At 38.4% G+C, this 23,817-nt stretch overlaps 1 protein-coding gene across 1 annotated transcript; it reads right to left on the reverse strand.

The window, feature by feature from the left end:
- Positions 1–6: 6 nt before the first annotated feature.
- neil3 (nei-like DNA glycosylase 3) lies at positions 7–12,489 on the reverse strand. Its single transcript, XM_026182644.2, has 10 exons — positions 12,282–12,489; positions 12,023–12,132; positions 10,328–10,462; positions 9,712–9,925; positions 8,750–8,824; positions 8,274–8,440; positions 2,690–2,850; positions 1,036–1,450; positions 566–746; positions 7–405 (listed from the first exon to the last, which is right to left on the reverse strand). The coding sequence occupies exons 1-10, from the start codon at positions 12,384–12,386 to the stop codon at positions 223–225; spliced, it is 1,746 nt and encodes a 581-aa protein (XP_026038429.1). The 5' UTR covers positions 12,387–12,489; the 3' UTR covers positions 7–222.
- Positions 12,490–23,817: the final 11,328 nt, after the last annotated feature.

The raw sequence follows: 23,817 nt of genomic DNA on the forward strand, positions 1-23,817 counted from the left end.
ACCAAATAATTTGAAACAGACTTTATTAGAGATTTATTACAGCTGGTACGAACAAAGTTGGCCATGATTTGAAGGTCAGAAGCTTAAATGGACGGGAATATAGAGCAAGGGTATATTTGATATATTTGATACTTGTCATCCAGTCATCCACCCCATTTCTATATCAAGTTGTTTTTATAAACATTGAGGATTCAGGGTTTCACTTGGGAGCAATATATGACATTAGCAACCAGGTAGGATGGAAACCCCTGGTCCATTCTCGGCCCACTGGAAAAAGTCACACTGTTTCCCCTTTTGAAAGCCGCAGGTGTAAAAATTCCTGCCGTTGTTGGGTCCTAGTTTCAGAACAGTCCTCATTAAACAGCGCTTCCCGTGGTGACAAGAAGGAAAGTGCAAGTCTGCCCACTGCAACAGTGAAAATAAAGTTTGGTTAGCTTGGACGTACAGTTGTAAACTTTTATTTCAGTTATTTAAGTGTTTAGTGAACAGACTGCTAACAGACTGTGCAAAGGCTAGAAAACAAGAGAAGCAAATCGAAAACAGATAAGCTGCCTTCCACTTTCACCTCAAAGAAGTTACACTTGGTGTCTCTGGGTAGCGAGCAGGAGTAGAACTGTCGTCCCTTATTCTCCCCCTCCTTGTGGACCACTCTGAGGACAGCTGGGCGACGATGGGATGCACAGCGAGGGGCACTGCGACTGAGAGGAATGGAGGTTGCACGGCTTGTCGCTTCCATTTTGTGGGTACTGACAGGAGTATAGAGATAGTGTCATCAGTTTGAAATGCACTGAAAATATAACACAGCCAAAGCTGTCACATGAACACTAATTAGCAAACTAACCATTTTGTCTTGATGTGTGTTTTTGGAAAAAAAAAAAGTATGTTTAGTATCATACCATGACTGTGTGTGTGTTTTGTATTAAAATACTAAATTTTGGGGGTTCCCTTCTTAAATCTCACTCATTTCCCTGAAGTTGCAAAACCTTCTCTTATTAAAAACTTACCCATGAATATCCAAGTAAGAGATTCACTCACCTTGAGTTTGAGGTTCCATTTTGAGCACTGTTACTGGGAAAGGGGCTGTGATCAATTCTCATTTTCTTGGATGTGTGACTGTAGGAGGCCAGTGATTCCCCATCGGACAGCTCGGCTCTTTGCTTCTGCCAGCCACCAGAGGCATAATTGGGGCTTGTTGTCCCTTGGCAAACACTGTATTTATATAAACCTCCTTCTGCCGCCAAGGAATTCAAATGACTCCCGGCTTGGGCAAGCGGGACTTTTGCAGGCTTTGCCTTCTTGCTTAAGTCAGAGAAAACAAGGGTGGAAGTCCCAAATGCAGACCTCCAGTTGACTTTGAGCTCCTCTTGTGGTTTCTTGAAGGCAGTGCAGGGGTATTTAATCAAATCAGCAGTGAAGGGTGATGCTTCAACGCTAATGTCATCTGTGTGGACTGGGGAGATGGAGCCACAGAGAGAAACTCAATTCATGTTCAGCAGCTGCAGCTCATTCTGATGCACCGACTGCACCCATAAAATGCAGGTTGTTGTTAGTTTTAAGTGGTTAGCTTGCCGTATCATTTATCAGTGGGCAGTATATTGCCGTGCTGTGTAGTCAAATGAAATGTCACACAATATGTGGTGCTGAAAATGCCCTCATGCAAAATGAACCACCGTATCAAAAGCTTTAAAAATGTTTTCAGTAATGGACTATGGAGCCTGACATAACAGTCATTAACAAGGAACTGTGAATAAATATCACTCTCCAGTCCCTCAAAAGCTACCATTAAAGTGGCCATGAGCAAAGCCCTTAACCCCCAACTGATTCAGAGGATATGCACAGGGGTCCGTTGCAAATGTATAACTGTACATATGCAAATCAGGGTATTACTGAAAGAGCGAGTGTGCTCAGTCAGCTTTCCATGGAGAAATAAGTGTCTGTTATTCATTTAAATCAACCTCAAAATGTCACCACTATTCTCACTTACTCACACGCATCTTTTAAACAGTCCAGATGGACGCTGACATATGTGACGTAGCCTTTAAACCTTGTTAAAACTCAGATGATTATATTGGACTTAAGGATTCAAATCCCACTCCCATCCTCCCAAAATGGGAAATATTTTACTATCTAATACCACTGGACTAAAGGGGTTTGTTCTGGTAATGATTAACATAAAAAGACTCGGTAGTCTTAATTCAAATAAAATATTACAAAAAAGGAAAACAATTTAAGGGTACACAGTGAAGCCATCATAGCAACGTGTCCATGTCCTTGAAGCTCAGCACAACCTCGGGTTAACAGCTATTCAGTTGTTCAATCAGCTATTAATTAAGAAAACTGGACTGTATACAAAATACAAACTAACCCTTAAACCCTTCAACTGTAGCTTTATGCAGCAACAGTGACACTACAAGGACATTTCTTGCAGACACTAAATGGCCAACTGACAGACATGCTCATTATCCGTACTGCAACATACAAACACACACAGAGAAGCTGCGTCGCCTCGCTGCAGTGTCACTCTGCCATTTTCCATCTTTTTCTGAAAAGTGCTTAAGCATCGCTGTCTAACTGTACAAGATATCATTCAGCTAAACAGCAAAACTATAGCTACTGTTTTATCTCTTGTTAGCAAAGACATTTTATTCGCTCCAATTGAGTGACTATGAAGACAGAACATTTCACTTACCCTTGGGTCTTGGAGTGAGGCAGGCATCACACGCTGTTGCTGCTGGCTGGTTGATGAGTGTGCAGAGCTGACAGGCCCAGTCCTCTTCCTCTTTCTTAGCCACATTATCACTGGTTCTGTTGCAGGCCCAACCAATCAGGCTGTTTCGGACTGGAAGCTTACTAAATAAACAAAGCAGGGCAACGGTGATGATTATAATGTACTTCTGCTGCTGCGAATTTTATTGTGCAAAAATGTGGCGTTTCCACAGACATACATTTACTACATTACTAAATGTGAGTCACATTTGTATTATTAATGTTACTGTTCCACATGTTGAGAATAATTGGAATTATTAGCTCTCTAAAGTGGTTAAAAATTAATAAGTAAATATATTGTGTTGTATATAGTTTAGAATAGGGGTGGGATAGATGCAGCATAGCATTGCCATATATTGTATAACTGAAAAAAAACATTAACACTGGACACACTTAGTTTGACAAAGCTACCTCCTAATTCAGAGCAAAATAATGGACCAGTCGCACCAATAAAAACAGGAAAATAACCTCCTTGTATCTACAAAAAAATGTAAAAAAACAAAAACAAACCTGTCACAGTCTGACTTGGACTGACTGCAATCACTCTTAGACAGATTGGTGAAGATATTACTGTTTAAGCTATTATTCAGTTAAAAACAGCAGGGTTGTTGAATGCAAATGTAATGGTTAAATGTAAATTTCTGTTAAATGGGAATTTCTTTTATGTAGACAGCAACAGTTGCTTGATGTTTAATTTTCAATGATTTGTCCTTGTTAATTGCTATATTATCAGAAATACGTAAATGCCAAGTTAACCCCAAAACAGATACTGACAGTTTAACTTTGGGGACACAATTAGCAGTTAAAAAATTCATTGCAACATTCATTATATTCCAAAATGTTAAGAATAGCAATTATACTGTATCAGCATTGTGATAATATCCTACTGTTCTGTTAGTTTCTATTTTATAGTCTATATACGTTGTGCTTGTGGTGGTGGTCAGAGGGCCCGGTGGCGCCTGTGTCCGGCAGCCTCGCCTCTGTCAGTGCGCCCCAGGGCAACTGTGGCTACAATGTAGCTTGCTATCGCCAGTGTGTGAATGTGTGTGTGAATGGGTGGATGACTGAATGTAGTGTAAAGCGCTTTGGGGTCCTATGGACTAGAAAAGCGCTATACAAATGCAGGCCATTTACCATTTACCATTTGCTTATGACATTTATTAGATCACCACCCAGTGTAAGATTTATGCTACAGCTACTTTAAATTAGCAGTATTGGTAATCCCCCCCTTTTTTTAATGCTTCTGTAATGGTTAGGCCATGTATGTGCAACATTTTTAATGAAAATAAATTTTTATTTCAAATAAAAAAAATTTATTATCCATGAATTGTCAAATTTACTGTTTTACTAAAAAGTGGGGGAAAATTATTATAGTTTAGATTACAATTATTTAATTGCATCCCTGAACAGAAAAAATAGTTTTAATGGTTGAATGTTATTCTTGATTAATTTCTGACTTCTCAGAGATTTTGACATGATCGATTTCTTAAATGTGGGTTATTATGAAGGGTTTATTAATACATTTGTTAAGCACTGTACATTATGAAGTTAAATGTGAAATGAGTATGAAGATGAGTTCTTCATGAGTTTCAGAAAGGTTTTAGACTGGGTAGCTCATTTAATTTAATAAAGAAAAGATTTTTGGATCAAATGATAGCCATTATGTGTTATCACAATGGCTCATGGGGGAACGTTTTTTTTAGTTTGTTTTTTTAAAGCAGAAAGTCACCTTCAGTCATTATAAGATTTAAGGTGGAATTCAGAATCAGCCCATTTTGTTTCCTTATTGTCCTGTATCCTGGAGACTCTAGCATCTTTTGTTTAATGACATAATGAACATTATTGAGACAATAACAATCTAAAATGGTTGCTTGAAAGAGCAATTTCAATTAGCTTCTTATTTAAGAAATAATGGGAGGTCAAAAGAGACCCCTGTATCAGTCATGAGTGGGAGATAATGATGTTAATGATGATGATAATGATATACTTATGTACCTAGTTTCCTGGTTTTTGTTTGACTTTTTTGAAAAGGTTCTTGGATAAATATGTGACAGTCTTTTTTTCCCCTTTAACTTTGTGGGATGGAAATGACTAACACTTGATATGAAGGTGCATTATGATTTCATGTATAATTGGCCATAAAATGCCAGCGTAGCTATATTATACTTTCAAAAGTAAGTGTCACTTTATTTAGATATATGTAACTTTTCAGCAGTAAAATAATTCCTAAATTATCATATTTTTTGGGATTGTCTGCACAAATAAACACGATTCTGATCAATTCTGTTCAGAAATGTAGTCACCCAATTACAACAGCAGTTGTAATATATTAAGATATAAACCATGTAGACACCTATGAAACTTTTACCTAGGCAAATAATTACAGTTCAAGCAGAGGAGAAAACAGGCAAGAATGAAATGTGTTTTATATAATTGCTCCAAGCGTACATGATAGTGCTCTGACATGAAGCTAGACTATGTTTGACAAGAGGGTAAATCTGCAGCGCCAACAGTCATGGAGGAGCAAAGTAGCGGCGGCTTTCAGGAAACTTCTCACAGATTGCTTCATCAGCTGTGTAATGCGTTGTAAGGGCTTTAGACTCTAACCCCTCGCAAAGCTTTGCTCAAACACAGCCCAGGAGGTGTTGAGCCTGTGCCCTGTCTGGCAAACACAGCCTTATATGCGCATTAATTTCCCTCATAACACTTCCCACTCCCTGCCAAGCCCATCTGCCTGCAAAGATGGCCTCTCTAAATTTGAACATATTATCTAAAGAGCTTTGGAACTTTATGAAAAGACTGAAAAATGACACCTAGCTTTACTATGTTGGTTTCTTTACTGCCCATATATGTTTAATAAGTTAGTGTGTTAGCATTTTAAATACAAAAGGTACATATTTTGTAACAGAAGAGGAATTGTCGCTTTATTCTATCACTGGAATATTTCCACTCATAGTTCTTAGACTCCCAAGTTCCAAACCTTTTTCATCCGATGCACCACCAAAAACCTATCCAACGGACTCAAGTATCCCATTCATCAAAACCACCTGTAGTCGAATGTGTTTAAACAGCCATTTATCTGTGAACTTTTTATGTAGTTCAGTATATTTCACTGTTTGCTTATTATTCCATTCATTAGTCCAGCGCTTTTTGTTGTAAATCTATTCAGCGGCTATTTAGTGTTTAGTGGCCACACCATGTTTTTCGATCGTTATTCCAAAAGGCGATGAGGATGCTCTTTCGAAAGACAGATAGTCCTACATTTTCAAACATAATATAACCAACATTTATACAAAAGATTTTTATTGATTTCTTTTCCCCAGTATGTCCTAAAATTAGGTTTTCCCAGAGAATTCTATAAGACTAGAAGTCTTTTTGCAGGAGTGGGCAAGAAAAACTGGGACTGTTGTGGTGAGCCTCACAGAACAGAGAATAGAATTAAGTTCATCTTATATGTAAGTAAAGATGATGGAAATGTGCAGCTTAATGAAGGTAGTATGCTGTGCAGAGCTGTAGTAACTACAGAGGAATAAAGTTGACAGGCCATTCTACAAAGATATGAAAATAATTTGTTCAAGCTAGGTTAGTAAAAGGTGATAATCAATGAGCAGCAGTAAGGCTTCATGCTAAGAAAGACAACAACAGGTGTAATGTTTGCTTTGAGAGTGTTGATGCCATTGAAGTGAAGAGAAGGTCAGAGTTGCACGATGTCTTTGTGGAATTAAAGCATTCCATAGGGTGTCAAGAGAGGGACTGTGGTAGTGCAGGGAGGTAGTCGGGAGTAGCAGATAAGCATCTGAGGGTGGTGACAAACATGTATGAGGGCAGATAGACAGTTGTGTGGTGTGCCGTGGGAGTGACAGATGGGCTTAAGGTGGGGGTGGGAATACATCAGGGATCATCTCCAAGTCCCTTCTTGTTTGTAATAGTGATGGAAAGGTTGACATATGAGGCTAGGCAGGAGTCTCTGTGGACTATGATGTTCGTAGATGACATTGTGATCTGTAGCGAGAGTAAAAAGCAGGTGGAAAAGAACCTGCAGAGGTGGAGGTATGCTCTAGAGAGAAGAGAAATGAATGTCATTTGAAGCAAGACAGGATGCATGTGTAATGAGATGAAATTGTGAAGGTGAATGAGTTTAAATATATGAGGTCAACCGTGCAAAACAATGGAGGTGAAGAAGAGAGTGCAGGTGGATGCAGATGAGTTTTAGTGGCAAATCAGTGATGTGTAACAGAATTTAAAAAGCTATGCTTTGCTATTATGTCTGATTTGGAGAGAGGTGGTAACAAAAACACTGAAGATCTTCACTGGGGATGACCAGACTGGACAGTAGGGCTGTTTGATATAACGATATATATCGGATGACGATATAAAAACGTCTATCGTTTCATTTTACACTATTGTTTGTTTCGTGGTGTCGCAAAATAAACTGTTTACAGCAATATTTTTTCATCATTTTGATGGTCACTGAAGTGGCTATATTAATTTCTTAAAGTTCTCTCTTTCTCTTATATTTTATATAACCACACTACGAACGGACAAGCACCTGTTTTTATGCGTTGTCGTTAGCAACAACAACGGTAACAGCATCGCGTGTCTGCTTGTTTATGTTCCACATAAACCTTTCACAATAAAGCTCAAGATCCTGTTGAGACTTTCCAAAATAAACTGAATCACGTGAAAGAGCAGATTATTTACGGATGAGAATTAACAAAGAGCCGCCAGGTGCTAAAAAATAAACCTTAGACTCAAACGTTAGAACAGGCTTTTCCCCGCAGCACGCCGTGTAATAAATACTCACAAAGAAAACGGCGGCTGTTACAACTTATGTCTAAAAATGTATCATTTCATGCATCTGTTAAAACACTCGACTCCAGCTACATGACGCCCAGCTGGAAACACTTCCCGCAAGACGAGCTGCCCGAGATTCACAGAATTTACAGAAAATGTTACATTTTTGTGATTTATATCGTTATCGGACGATAGAATTCATATATCGGGATATGAGATTTTGGTCATATCGCACAGCCCGACTGGACAGGTTTAGAAAAAGCTCAGGTTGAGTGTACTGGTGACCAAACCAGAAAGGCAAGGCTGAGATGGTTTGAACATGTGTAAAGGAGGGACAGTGAAAATATTTGTTAAAGGATATTGAATATGGAGCTGCCAGACAGGATGGAAACAGGAAGACAACTTATAAGATTCAGGGATGTAGTGAAGGAAGACATAAAGAGGTTTGGGGTGACAGAGGAGGATGCTAGGGACAGGGTGAGATGGAGGCAGATAATCCACTGTGGTGATCCCTTGTGTAAATGGGTACTAATCCCTGTATGGATATCACTGATAAGAAGGATGCACTGCATTGTTGAGAAAAAACAAGGTACATTTTTAATCTCCATCTTAGTTAAAACATAATTGGTGGCGGATATTTTTACAGCCTTCAAAGGAGCAGCCTGTAGAAGAATAATACCTGCTCAGTCATAAAGGTCTACAAGGGTTTGTACCTTATGTTCACTCTGCTGGGATCTCCTTCTTGACAATGCTCGCAGAAGTAAGTCATCCTTCCGTTATCTCCAAGCCGACAGACTGTGATGACATGAAAACACTGGCCGCACTGGGAACGCTTGTAGACTTTGTAATGTTTGTAGAGGGGAGAGCCAGATTTGCGACACTGACAGAGATGAGGAGGGCACACAAGAAGAAATAAAAGTATGAGGATAAAGAAAACAGAAAAAGATTACCCTTCCTCACTTCTCTGTTATGTATAGAAAGCAATATTTGTTTTTTCTGTTCTCTAGGTAGTGGGGCTTTGGCTTTTGCTCTCCTTTCCTGGCAAAACAGGATTTTTAGTTAATCTATTCTCGCAAGTGACTCTAAATGAGGTAGCAGCTAAATACCCAATTTAAATGTGCGCAGATCAACATAAACCCATACAGATCCCATTCAGATCCAAAAGACCAACTTGTGATTTATGCCTAACCTTGTAAAACAGAAGAGTAAAATCACGAGTCATTTTCACCAAATGGTGAATCTGTTCATCTGTCAGCTGCTGAACCTAAAAATGACAGAGCACATTTAGTTACAGTTCACAAAAAGGAGACAAAACCTTATTTGTGTAGCCTTTCATTTTAAAACAGAGACAAATAGCACTTCACAATCAAAATCAATACTACAAGCACATAAACAATAAAGCACCAGATGGGAATGAGAAAGACTGTTTTAAATTGATGTAATGGGAAAAATAGCCAGCCACCAAGAAGCTGTCTCTGGCTCAGACAGTGTATAAAAACAGTACTTGTTGATCTTTCAGGACTCCTAGGGGCTTGGTAATAGAGGAGAAGCTCATAAAGATTCAGTGGTCCCAGAAGAAGAAGGGGCCAAAAGTCCTAGATTAATGTTTTGCTTCAGTGTGCTATATTCTCATATCCTATCTAAAACTTTCTAAGGAGGGCAAAAATTCATTTCAGATTGGAGCCCCTAGTAATGTTTGAGTAATAGAAGTATTCATCCTATGAAGTTCTTTTACCTGCAATAAATAGGCCACTCAAAAATTACACCTTTCTTGTATAGTTTGCCTACCAAAAAAATATTCCCAAAGAGCCATGTGACGTATTGAATCCTTCACAGTTCATGTGATATCATTTCCAGATCAGGATTAGAAAATATTTTATTCATGTTTTAGGATAAATATATGCTATAAATCATCGAGAAAAGCCGGCTCGGGTTGCAATAAGGACCATGTACATTCATGAAAGTAAAAAATATTTCCATTTTCAAAAGGCACAGAGGGAAAGGCATATCTGTGCTGCAATGTGCTTGTTTGTCTTTTCCCTATTTTACCCACCTCATTGCAATACATCACTCAATAATACAAGGGCTTAAACTTTTTCTGTGAGAGTTTTGTATTCCTCTGCTGAACACAATCCATCATCTTTTCCATACCTTCACGGCTGGGTGGAGGCCAGAGTCAAACAGGGCTTCGTTTTTAATGATGTTGCCGACTCCCGGCATGACGGCTTGGTCAAGGAGAACGTCGCAAAGCATCCTGCTACTCTGGCTCCTCACTGCTTCCTCTGAGTGGGAGAAGCTGAACTTGGAGGAGCATACATCCAGACTCTCCATGGCCCTAACCCTCTGCTCACAGTCTTCTGTTAACCTGCAAATACACAGTTGTAGTAATGGAAAAAGGCAGAAAATATATAGCGACAGTTATTGGAAGTGTGCCACGGGGTCAACTGGCGCTCTCAAGGTTACACTTTTCAAAATTGTTTCTTTCATATATTCTGTAAGGTGTGTTTGTTATGGGATGGAGTAACATAGGTGAAACCTTCACACAGAACAAAAAAAAATGTGGGTCTGACTGCTGAGCATTACAACAGGACCTTACAGACAATGGTCGGGACAAATGCTGAGCCAAAAAGGCTGCGTTTTTCATGCAACAACGGCCACTGTCTTCAGACACAGCCTAATGTAGGACATACTCACTCAATGAGACTCATAGCCCAAGGTGAACTCCTGTCACCTCAATCTATCTAGGCTGGGCTGGTGTCCCTGTTACCTTATTTCCACTGTGCTGTCAAAGAAGCACACAGTGTCGTCAGTAAGGTGTATTTCCAGCACAGGAGTGGAGTCCTTCCTATCCCTCCTCTCAGCAGGGTTTATACGCATTGATCCATTCATACCAAAGTGAACTCTAGAGGATGAAAGCAAGGAAGACAAAGAAAAAAAAAAGGCAAACTTCATTTAAAGACAGCATGTCTCGATTCATTTTACACTCGACACTCGATCACAGGATCATGGTCTTGTGGATGGAAACTCTACCCTTGGAAACTTATCGTGCAAGGTGTCATTGCCTTGCACAACAAAGCTCACTAGTTCATTTACATAGATATGAATCTATCTGTCCAATGATGATTATTCAAAATAACATTTTCATTAAAAAAAAAATAATATGAGCACAGTTAGGGTGGCATTATATGAATGAATATGTTCCTGTAGATGCAGTAATATCTGTTGTAGTTGCTATCTCTCCAAATTACACTACTGCAACCACTGTCGTTTTTTGCATTGGTCTGATTGAAAATCTGGATGTTTTTCTATTCTATTCTATTCTATTCACTAAATAACCAAAAACCACTTGGTTCTAGTTTTTTTTTTGATTAAATAAATAAATACATACAAACATACTTAACAAAATTATCCATATTGACTATTTCTCCTTATCACCATTATTGGCAAAAGGTAAAAACACAACTGAAGATTTGAACACTGTGCTGTGTACAAACACAAAACACATAAACCAACCAATAACTGGCTTTAATACAAGGGAACAAATAGCTTAGCTTTTACTGCCACAAAAAAAAATACATTTTTGTAGTACTTATAAAAGCTGTAAGTTAACCCGAGCCTCCTACGAACTGATTAGAATTGTAGACTTTATGACTGCTCTTTTTAGAAACTCAGATAGGAAAAGATGGACATAGCTTCTGGGTTTGAAAAAAATGAAACCATTGCTGGAGTGCCTTAAACCTGCACTTGTTTTTTGTTTTTTTTAATAGCCACCTGGGGGTGGCTCTGGTAGTTGCAAAAATAACTCCAGTCCTATTGACATCTAGAATATGACCACTGTAAACACTTTCCTGCTTAGTTCACAGGCTCAGTCGCTCTGTTTGGATCATATTAAATTAAAACAAATAAATTAATTAATTAATAATAAGCCTACTTTGTAACTTTTGGTCACACTATGTGTATTTTGGCTAACGATTTATGATTGACAAGTTGTTAGCCAGTGAACGTGGGGTTTCACAATCAGACCCGCCCCACTCACGCATCATATTGGGTTTCAAAACACCAAGATCGTGACAGCACAAACACTCATCTTGATACGATCTTCAGAAACCTTAGGTGACAGCACAGTAGCTATGTCCATCTTTTAAACTGTTTATGAGAGTAGTGCATGATCATATAAATAGATTCATATTGCAAATTATACACATTTTGCTTACAGTGGGATGACTCAAATATTGAATCAAAGAGCAGCAAGCTAATCGGCTTATTCAGAAAAATGTGCTTCACTTTGAAAAGAAAATCCCAGATGTCACAGTTTTCAAAAACACTGAATGCAGCATTCATTGGTGACATCCCTCCAGACTCCGGTGCACATACAGTCGGTTGATAATGACAGAAAATGTCTAGACATTTATACAAACAGAAAGCAGAAGAAAAGAAAAGAAAAGAAAAGTTGTTCGCTTACCTTAAAGCACGTAGACCAAAGTACATGAAGAGCTCCTTTCCCAGGGTTTCCACTCCGCTGTACTGACAACCATAAAAACAGGGGAAGGCGTTTGTCTCGGAGCTGTTTTTCTGTACAGGGATATAAGCCAGTTAGCAGAAAAAAAGCACAGACGAAGGCTGTCTGATCTTCTTTAATAACAGCTAGGTGGCTAGCCTACACGCCAAATTTACTACATAACTTGTTCCACCGTGACATACAGTCTCACAAGGTTACTTACGGCTGATGTTGTCAGACTGCCTCTGATCGCTTTTACTTTCTGTCCTTTCTGGACTTTTAAGCGGATTTTCTCTCCGTTTAATGTGCATCCCGGCCCTTCAACCATTTTCTATTTCAAGATATAAAGTCAAACTGTGCGTCAACAGTCCAAAAGTTTTGCTGTCGTGATCGTTCCCCGCCACAACATTCAATTTTGCGCATGTGCGGCACGGCTTGTACCCGGAACTTGATGCATTAAAGGTACATTAACCTATTTTTCATAGCAGTGTCCTTCTTTATGAAAACATGTACATAGACATGAATATATATTAGGGGATTATGTAAGTATGTATTTGCTTTATAATTAATTCCTTCCCACTCTATCGTCATCCCTTGAAGAGGTTTGCTATTTTTTTCCTTTTAGTGAATAAATTCTTAATATGCTCTTCCTCCCAGCCCTGCGATGTCTATGCATATATTAAAGGGCGTGAATAAGAATAGAAACAAATAAATAAACCAAACATGAGTAGATAAAGTAAAGAAACACTCTGTGGAGTAGCTGTGCATTCATTGGTACCCAGAAATATATGCAGTAAGCAGGCTTATTAAAATCAGAAACAGCTAAAACGTTAACGAGATGCATGCACATCAGTGTATCAATAATTACCATCCAAATTTATCTGTATATGGCTCTTCTAAATAATAATTATGGCTACTTTTGGTACTTTTTAGGTACTTTTTAAAATTCTTATTATATAACTTGTGGACTATCAGTTATACAGCTTCTGCACCTGTTCCCTACCTTATAATATTTCAAATACTTCGCATAAACGGTAATAATATACTGATTCTTTTTTCTAAAAATGAATAAATGAATATATAAATATAAAAACATTGCTATTGTAAACAAGAAATTGTGGTGAAACTGCAGAAGAGATTAGGAGATTTTTAAAGTCTCATATTCTCCTATGGGACAATTTCAAACGTAATAAATCGTCGTGCATAAATTAAAAAAGGACACGGAACACAAACAGTAACGTGTTTCTGGCAGTGCACTATATGTATTGCACATTCATAGAAAGAGCGATTTCTTTTATTTTTCACTTGAGGGCGGCAGCGTACCGTTGTTGCGCCTGCACAAACACAAGGACATGTTTCTGGGCTGCAGGCTTTAATTTAACGTTTACTGAGATACGCTAAAAGATACTAATTGTTCAGCTGAATTTAATTGATCCAGAGAAATTTTCATTGTTTGAATTTTCATTCAGCCTGTTTGTTGTAAAGTTGAATAATAATAAAAAATCTGTTGCAAATAGGAGAAAAAGAATACTATATTATAATTTGACAAATTTTGCATTAAATTGCTTGTCTCCTTGCACATGCATGATGCTGTACTCTCTGCCCAGGTTAAATCTCACTGCCATTTGTGGGTTAAGTGGCTTACCTGCAGCTTTACTCTGTTCATCGAAGGTGTCTGATCTGGCTGAATTTCAACAACAATTTCCAATATTGTCAAACGATTTTCTGCATGGCTTGCTTTCATAATTGCACCAACTTGTTTGCGCGGCAGTTTTACCACCCAGAAACCCTTCTGTGGGCCCAGATAAAAATAGATAGACTCCACGCTCTCCAGCCAAGTGTACAGACATGCCGTCCTTTAAAAAAAGCAGCACTCAGCAATAATGTGTATTAAAATCTGTAGCTGTTCTTGCACATTGGCTCCAAGGGATGCAGAGTATGTGAAGCTCTCAGCCTCTTATCCTCTCTCTTTCCTCAGGATCTATAAAAGCAACATGTATCTGCAGAGATTTGTGCTCCCACAGAGTGAAATATATTAAAGATTACAGAGCAACAAGTTAATATTATCTTTTTTACCGAGTTATTGTCCAGATTTAGATTTTTTATTACATTATATAAAAATTTATGTTGAAAGTTAAAGCTGATAGTACTGGTTTGGGCCCTTCTACCTTTGGAACTGGGCTGCAGGTTTGTTGGCTCACATCACTGAATCTTTTGATGAATATTCCGGTGAATCCCAAAGATGCTCTGCTGGATAGAGATCTGGTGACTGTAGAGGCCATTTGATCACAGTGAACTCAATGTCGTGTTCAAGAAACCAGAAACTGGTGTATTATCTGCTGGAAAAGGAGTTATGAGAAAATGGATACACTGTGATCATAAAGGGATGGACATGGTTAACAACAATACTCAGGTGGGCTGTGGCGTTTCAGTGATGCCCATTTCATAATAAGGAGATCAAAGTGTGGTAAGAAAATATCAACCAGACAGTTAAACCACTTCTTCAGCCTGAACTATTAAAGATAACAGAATGAATCCACTCCATCAAGTTGTTTAGACCGAACTATGACCCTACCATCTAAATTTTGGTGACCCTTTATGAAATCTATCCCTACTTTCCTGAGATTAGCTAACAGGTTTGGCACCTGGTTCGTTCTTCTGCTGCATTAGACCATCAGCTTCATGTTTGAGTTGCTGTTGCCTTCCTATCAGCTTGAGGCAGTTTGGCCATTCTCACCTGATCTCTGGCATAAATGAGGTGTTTATGCCCAGAAAGATGTAGCTCGCTGGATATTTTGCCTTCCTTTCAGACTTGGTAGAGACGGTTGTGTGGGAAAATCATAGTAGATCAGCAGTTTGTGAAATACTCACATTTTGAATGTGGCCAGTCAGCTTGGCCACTTATATCTCCCTTTTTCCCCCTTTCTGATGCTGGTTTGAACTTCAACAAATCATCTCGATGAACAGACACCATCTTGTTTTGTAACTGTAATTTTACACCTTTAAAGTAATACTGTTTTTCCATCTCTAGTGACATAACTTAAATAATTTACTGCTAATTTATATTGCCATCCAATATAAATTAGCAGTTCCACATCGAAAGGAGCCAGCTGAGGTGGTTCGGGCATCTGACAAGGATGCCCCCTGGGTGCCTCCTGGGTGAGGTGTTCCAGGCATGTCCCACCGGGAGGAGGCCCCGGGGCAGACCCAGGACACGCTGGAGAGATTATATCTCTCGGCTGGCCTGGGAACGCCTTGGTATTCCCCCGGACAAGCTGGAGGAGGTGGCTGGGGAGAGGGAGGTCTGGGCCTCTTTGCTTAGGCTGCTGCCCCCGCGAACCGGCCCCGGACAAAGCGGATGAAGATGGATGGATGGATGGATGGATGGATGGATTATATTGCCATCCAAGTCAGACAGTAAATAATTGTATTATTTTTCACTCACTGCCTTTAACTACATCATAAAAAGACAAACAAACAAAAACAAAACAGTTATCATAGTTATCATATTATCTGCAACCGACATATATTTGAAAGGCATCTACACTGTCTGTTATACTTCCAGTTGTCACCAATGCACGAATACTGAATTGTCCTTTTACATTTATATTGTTCTCTTTCCCTTTGTGCCGTTTCTTTTGCCTAACTGTCTGTCAAAGCGATGACCTTTGAAACATGTCAAGGCAATTACATTTTTCTTTTTTTTCTTTCATGACATCAAGTGAGTAACATCTGCTCTGACTACAATGAGAAAAAGAAAAACAACAAGAAAATAAACAAACACTGTAGCCCCTTAGTACAGCAACATACATCAACAGAAGTACAATATTCCAGGACCTAGATGATAACGGGAGCATGGCCACAAATCTGATTACCACCGTTGCAAAAATGTCAAGGTGTGCCAAGATAAATGCGTCAGGCTCTGAACCAAAGGAGAGCTTCACAAAACTTTGCGTTATGTGTGTGCAACACAGGTGTGTATTTGAACAAGTGTGCACATATGTGCACATTTTTGTGTGTCCTTGCATGTGTGCTGATGGATGAGTACAGAATTCCACACCTGGTACTTTGGGCCAGCTCTCTTATGTTATATCTTTATACTAATATAGAGAGACACATCATTTAACTTATTTTGTCACATTTTATATCATTAGTTCTCTACAATGTCTGTCACAAATGTACATCACCGTAAACATGAAGTGATATGCCAGCACATCATTTTATAGGCTCCACAGGATCACTTAACTGAGGTCCAACAAATAATTGCTTGTATGTGCAAACAGAAACAGTGCTCTTGAGTTACTTTCCCATTTAACTTAATTTTTAGGTAAAATATTGAAGTGCTCTCAGAAAATCTGATTTTGGAATAATTCCACATAGCCTGGAGATGAAGACCACATGATATTTCTTGTCCAAAAACTATAACTCTGATGTCTTTTGTTTGTTTTAGAGGATTACTTGTATGCACAGGTGTAAGATGAAATCAGTGCAACCATGACATGCTTGCTCAGCATTCCAAACTTCATTAAACCAGTATAATGCTCCTAATGGAAGAAGCAAATTATATTGTGGCATGCAAAAATCATCTCATACCCTTAATAGTCTCTTCTTAATGGCCTTAATGAGTCTCCTGATTTTTAAACAAAATTTGTGGATTGTGTTTACTGTGCAGCTGCTCTTCTCTTTATAATGTGCTCATAATGTGTATGTGTGTGCCATTTTATGTGTCAGTCTGTGCACACGTTTTTTACTTTCTCATAGATTTGCTTGAATATATATTTCCTATGTCTGCTTGCATTCATAAGCTGTTTGTGCATATACCTGGGATTTATTAAGGATGTTGAAACAAATATCAACCTACCTGCTTGTGTTTCTAGATGGCAACAAGGTCTAAGCTGAAACAAGTTTCACTTCATAAAAGTAGAATCCAGAACCCATTTAACTAGTGAAAAATGAATGATAAAGTTTTATAAAAATGACCTGTCTACTGAGCTGCAGTCCAACGTGTTCAACATGTTAAATAAACTATGTACTTACAGGTGTGCACTGAAGAAATACTTACTTTATTTTGAGCTTTTGACATTTTAAAGACTGTTTACTTAAAGAAAATAAATATTATTTCAAAGTGCAAATCTGCCATCTAGTTAATACAGCCTCACTGAAAAACATCTGTTTCTGTTTGAAAGATAAAGTTTGGTCCATAAGTTGTTTGGACAAAGACATGTGTTTTTTCTGTAGTGGTGTGAAGTGCAGATTGAAGTGCAGATTCTCAGCTTTAATTCAAAGGATTTATTTTGCCATGTATAGCCATTTTATTACATATTCCCCCCATTCTCTAAATCTCAGAATTAATTGGACATCATTTTTCCCTTGAGATGCATGCCTTTATTGCAGCCACCTTCTGCTGCTGTTTTCTTATGAGTCTTTCTGCATTCAGTTTGTGATTAATAACTGAAAAACAAGCTCTGTTGGGTTGAGATCAGGGTACTGACTTGGCAAATGAAACATTTTTCATTTCTTTACCTTTAGAAGCTCTATGATCACTTGTGCGATATGCTTTTTTTTTTTGCACTATGAAACACTGTCTGATCTGTTTTGTAGAATTTGGCTCAAGCTGAGCAGAGAATACACACCTGTGTAGGGATGGGTACCGGTGTCCGGTGCCATGATGGCACCGGTTCTGACATAAACGGTAGTAACCAGACCGAAAAGCAGCGCACATTTCGGTGCTTTATTTCGGTGCTTTTTTCCCCCCTGAGCTGTGATACACTTCTAGCCAATCATTTTACGTTTCCCAGGATAGTAGGCGGGGCCAGGTACGTACGTTCAGTTAGAGCAGAGCTACCGATTAAAAATGTCCAAGGCGAAGCGGTCAAAAGTCTGGCTGTACTTCACAGTAAAAGATGCAAACTCAGCAGCAACAAGTGCTTTAAGCTGATACTGTGATACTGTCAAAGGAGGTAACACCTCAAATCCGATGAAACACCTGGCGACGCATAGCGTTTTTTTTAAAAGCCGAGAAATGCGCCGTATTTGATAGCTTGCTGCGAGACCTCACACCGAGCACGTTGGGTGGGTTGCCAGTTATCGGACCGGAGCAACATCCCCCAAAAACCCGAAGAATAGAGTCCTGGCCCCTAGCCCTGCCAGTGTAGCAGAAATGATGATGATGATGATGCAGCAGCAGCCGTTCTTCTCTGCGTGAGTCGCTTAATGTTGTCCGTGTGTAATTTACGTTGAGTAGGCTAACCACGTTATTACATTAATGCATGTAAGGTGAACTAGCAAACACCATCATAGCTACATGCGGCTGTCCTCTTGTTTGATGGCAGATACTCCCTTCACCCTGGACAAAAAGGCTAAAATGACCAAAGAAAAAGTGGGAAACAGCTAAACACGAGAGGTTTTTGGACAAAGTTTGTGTTTTTTCCATTGTTTAAGCACTGCTTCCAGCCAAGAGTGATACCATATATGCCCCATAGCTGCAGAAAAGGCTAACATTGTTATCTTTTTACAAAAAAAAAACAACAGCTGAACATGAGAGGTTTTTGGACAAAGTTTGTGTTCTCCATTCTTTAAGCACCGGTTTGAGCACCGTTTAAGCACCGGCACCGTTTCAAAAGTACCGATTTGGCACCGGTATCGGATAAAACCTAAACGATACCCATCCCTACACCTGTGCACCTCAGAATTTGTCCTGTTGCAGTCACAACCTCAATAAACTGGCAGCCATACGTGCCCATGCTACAATATTGTCTCCACCTTGACAGATAATATGGTATGCTTTGAGGTGTTTCTCTCCTTGTCAATGCTTTTCTCTTTGGCAACCGCTCTCTCTGACAGATTCATTTTTTCAGCTGAACGATGGCCTCCCTCACTTGCACTGACATCTCTGTGGGCTTCGTTTTAGATTTACATTGAAAAGCTACAAGGCCCAAACCTGCTTCATTTGTCAAGAAATAAGAAGGAAATAGGTCTCACCTGAACATGAAATTACATTTCCAGTCAATTTCCCAATTAATGATGAAATTCTAAAAATAGGGACCACGTCTAAAAATTGATTGCTAAACAGCCAATACAAATCTTTTGTAAAACCCCTTGGATTAAAGCCGAAATCCAATCACATCTTGATTGATTTAAAATCGACTGAGGTGGTGTACAACTAAATGGTGAAAAACTACAAAAACGGTGTCTTTGTCCAACAAGTTATGGACCTACCTGTAGCTACAGAGAAGTATGTGTATGTATTATGTCAGAGTAAAGAATGGAGAAAATAGGCTCTTAAGACTCAGTGGTGTTTATATTTTTTCTTTAAAAAGTTTCATTGTATGAAACTGCATGTGAAGCAAAAATGACAGTTGTTTCTTTGGCGGAGAGAAGCTTAACTGCAGATGGAGATGGGTTGCTATGCAACTGTACTTGCAGCACCAGGGTCACATTTCAGTGTCTGTCTCCTCCTGCCTGGCAGGAACCGAGGACTGCTAATAATGCTATTTTGAAAGCGTCTGACTTGAAATCATCCAAATTTGAATTTATAGCAATATGCTGTGGTAACAATGTTTTTTTTTTTTCATATATTATACAGGAAATATTGCTTCTTCTGTTTTAGATCACCTTTGTCACTTCTCAGTAATGCATTATCACAGTGTATAATGCAGTGTATGTGCATCTAATATGGACAATCTGAGATTTAAAGGATAATTAAATGCTGTTACCAGATAAAGTATATAATAGAATCAATCATAGAATGTGATGGAAACTACAAAAAAATCATGACATTCTGTTATTATTAAAAATCGTTTTACAAAGTGCCGAAATATTTTCTTCTATTTTTATTTGTCAAATACGTATATATAGGCCATACTCCTTAATCTATATAGTGCATTAATGTAATAATTTATTCAATGTGTCATCGTTCCCGAAATATTTTTACTGTTGTTCTGTCTCTTTTTACTGGCAAAGGTTTTTTTTTTTTTTTTAAAGTGGCATACACTAAGAAGGGAAAAATCTGCTGTGACTCTCCACCAGTTCTCTTTAAACACATCCACACACATATGTTCCCCTGATGCCTTTGGAACAAAGTCCTTTTTGTTTGGTGCTCACAACTGGAACCATCCTGGATAGCTGCCTTTCATTCATGACAAATATTAATCTTCTCTCTGCATTAAAAAAAATGTCTCAAACTTAGTCTTAGATTTATTGTGTTTGTTCAATATCAAGCAAATGAACTTGAGAGGCAAGAAATAACCTGTCTAGTTTTAATGTGTGCCATGCAGCATTGACTTTGCTGTGAATGTCTTGATAGTATAAATTCATGTAAAATTATTTTTAACATAAAAGGGATGTATTTTGGAGTGAGATGCTTCCTACAGAACCCAAAAACTGCAACCTAGTATTTCATTCACACATGCCATCTTTCAGTGTTGGAGACCTACTGGGTGATAGAGAGGTCTGCTGAGAAAGCAGGCCAAGCCTGTGAAGTCATGCACTGAGCCAGCTATGGACTGGGATTGGACTAAAAAAAAGGGGGGTCCGACAACATCAGGAAAAAGAAAACCTGTTATCCGGCAAAAAACAACAACCCCCCCCCCCAAAAAAAAAAACAAAAAAAACAAAAAACCCAAAACAAAAAACAAACCCAGCACAGAAACACTCAGGAAAAAGTAAAGTGGTGACTAAATCAGCAGCTAGAGACACCCTGATGTGATGTCAATAGAAGACACAAAGGCCGAGTTAGGTGGGACTTTTGAAAGGTGTTTTATTCACAACAAAATGGCTGCAAGAAAAAAACAAGTACAGCCCCATAATGATGCATTCCTCCTCTAGGTGGCAGTGCTTCCTTCTTAACCAGAAGGACAAGCTGGGAGAAACTGGATATACCCACACTTCTCATCTCCATCCCTGGAATCACCTATTAATTGTCGCTGGATAACTAATGGACTATAACTGCATTAGTTTAAATGAAAATGTCACTGCTGCTGTATAAGAAGGGAAACTTAATTGCCAGTTGACATCACTACTGTAATCTCCATTACCCCTGTATAAAGCATAGCCAATTGTTGCACTAATTTGAAAATGGCATTTTTAATTAAATGTAAATGATGACCCCTGATGACAGAAAACACGACTACAAATATGTTTACAGATCAACTTTAGGGTTCTAAACCTCACAGATGATGTGCTCCTAAGCAAAATAAAAACCAGGAGGTTTTGTTCTGTGGCTGTCTCTGACTGGTGACCTGTGAAGAAGCTTTGAGAGACAATTTATACTCTAAAATCTGACTCCCAGTTCCACAATGATGTAAGGATGACCCAGACATATACACAGACATTGTGGCCTCTCTGACTTCACTACGTGATGCCAAATGAGGTTTTAATTTTCCTTAAGAATTTGGGTTAGTAAGTGGTCTATGGGCTGTAAGGATTCAGCAAGTGAATGGTCTCTGTGATATCTCTCTTTATCCCCTGCCATTGTCATAAAGAGAGCTCTAAGTGTTTTTATTTAATGCACTATTTAAGGAAATAAGTTTACGAAAAGAAGATTCTGTAATAGGTTTATTAGCACAGTGCACAATCAAAATAAGATGAATAAATAAAAGAAAGACAAGTATAGAAAGTACAAAGATTATATCTCCTTGCATAGCGGTTACAAAAAATCATAAAATATGCCTAAAATCAAGCTTAAAATAGTCAAAACAGAATACAGCACACTCATTTTGACTTTAACTCAATTCCCAACATGTTCTTTAGAACTAGGGAAAACAAAACAAAACATGTTTTTTGTTGCAGATAATTTCATGGAGGTCCTTGTTTAATAAATAAAAAAAGAACAGAAAAAGAAAGAAAGAAAAAAATCAATTTTAATCCACGGGACAGATCAGTGATCATTATACACTGACATAAAAAAAAATCTACCAGTGTAAAGCAGTTTTTAAAATCTGTTTCTAATCCCTAACATCATTATTACACATCCCAATCCATGTGTCTGTCTCGTCTAAGAAACAGCTGGTTTTACATCAGTGTAATTTCACTAAATATATCCTAATTGCTTTCTAACAGTATTATTGCATACAGTCAAATAGCTATCTTTTGTATGTGTGGAGAAGTATCGAGGCAATGTAGCAAAATGCAGTGTTTACAGCTTAAAATATGTCTTAAGCTGGCAACATTTTTAACCCTTAAATCTCTGTTTGTTCTATGTGTTTCCAGTGTACATCAGAACTGCAGCTTCTGTATTTGCAGATATACATAAAACACAAAAGCTACTTATTTACATGTACTAGCATACAGAAATAGTGTGACTCAGGCTTTAAATTACCAAATGTCCATAAATAACTAATACAGATTTTCAAGTGTTATGAGTTTTAATACCTGGTGTCAATGATCCAAAACAACAGACAGTGGATAAGAGAAATGAAGAACAGAGTGTGGGCAAGGTGGAGTGGGTGGAGACGAGTGTCAGTGTGTTTTGTGACTGAAGGATCACCAGAAGACTGAAAGGGAAGGTTTACAAGATGGTAGTGAGATCTGCTATGATGTATGGTTTGGAGATGGTGGCAAAATGACAAAAAATACTGGAGACTGAGCTGGAGGTTGCAGAGTTGAAGATGTTAATTTTTCATTTGGAGTGACCAGGATTGACAAGATTAGAAATGAGTACATCAGAGAGACAGCTGAGGTTGAGCGTTTTGGAGGGAAAGTTAGAGAGACCAAATTGAGATGTACAGAGGATCTTGACGATAGAGCTGCCAGACAAGAGGAAAAGAAGAAGACCACAGAGAAGAGTCGTGGCTGTAGTAAAATAGGAGACGGAGAGGGTTGGTGTGACAAGGAGAATGCTAGGAACAGGGTGAAATGGATAATAAATAAATAAATGAATGATGGCCTAGCTTAGGCCAGTTGTTTTATTATAGTATATATAATAATATTCCATCAGAAAATATGAGCTGTTTTTGCCCAACTATCAATAAAATGTTTTTTTCTTAGTACTTAATACAGATTTGATTATATGTGCATATTTGATGTTTTCCAAGGTTAGCAGTGATGAATTGTGCAATGCATCTTTAATTAATGGAATATGTGGTGCCCACGTATTCTTTGAAATATGTCTTTTGAAGCAGATAGTACAAAAGAAATGTTCAGATGAGTTTAGTTCATATTTCAAGTGTGGCTGACATTAATTCTGAATCTGACTTTTTCTCCTCTTCATGATATAACTCAAACCTGCCTGCAAACCGTAGCTGTTTCAGCAGGTCAAGCCGAATAGCTGCCTGTTAGACTTCAGTTCAGTTTTGCCACCACAGCTCACAGGAAACTACTTACAGCTGAAACTCTTAGACTGGTTATACCTTTTTTTTAATTTTCATTGTATCTGCAAGTCTTGAAACCTCCTAAGTAAAAAAACAAAAGGAAAAAAAAAGAAAAACAGAAAAACTTCCACTTGAGTTGACACTGAAATACCATACTGCATTATTCAGGGAAAATCACGGGGTGCTGGTAAACACAGCCCTGCTAATTGTGTTTTTGTCTTGTTTTTCTTTCTAACCTAAAGTAAGGGTGACAAAACGGAAAACCTGAAACACTTAACTTCTTCTATAGACTGATAGAACAAAGTGACAAATTAACTGTCGGTCCTCAGACCACATTTAAGCTTGTAATGAAATGCCTCATTTATGATTCCAGTGCTCTTTAGAGTTTTTCAAGCAGGAAAATGTTTATTTGCTGCATGAGGCATTTGGCTGGCATGGTTTGGACCCAGG

The sequence above is a fragment of the Astatotilapia calliptera genome, chromosome 2 (genome assembly GCF_964374335.1).
Source record: "Astatotilapia calliptera chromosome 2, fAstCal68.1, whole genome shotgun sequence".
Lineage (NCBI taxonomy): Eukaryota > Metazoa > Chordata > Actinopteri > Cichliformes > Cichlidae > Astatotilapia > Astatotilapia calliptera.

Coding starts and splice junctions, on each gene's coding strand:
- neil3 (XM_026182644.2), bottom strand. CDS start 12,386: ATGGTTGAAGGGCCGGGATGCACATTAAACGGAGAGAAAATCCGCTTA. Junction 12,133..12,281: donor GCAGTCTGACAACATCAGCC/GTAAGTAACCTT, acceptor ATCCCTGTACAG/AAAAACAGCTCCGAGACAAA. Junction 9,926..10,327: donor GACAGCACAGTGGAAATAAG/GTAACAGGGACA, acceptor GTGTATTTGCAG/GTTAACAGAAGACTGTGAGC.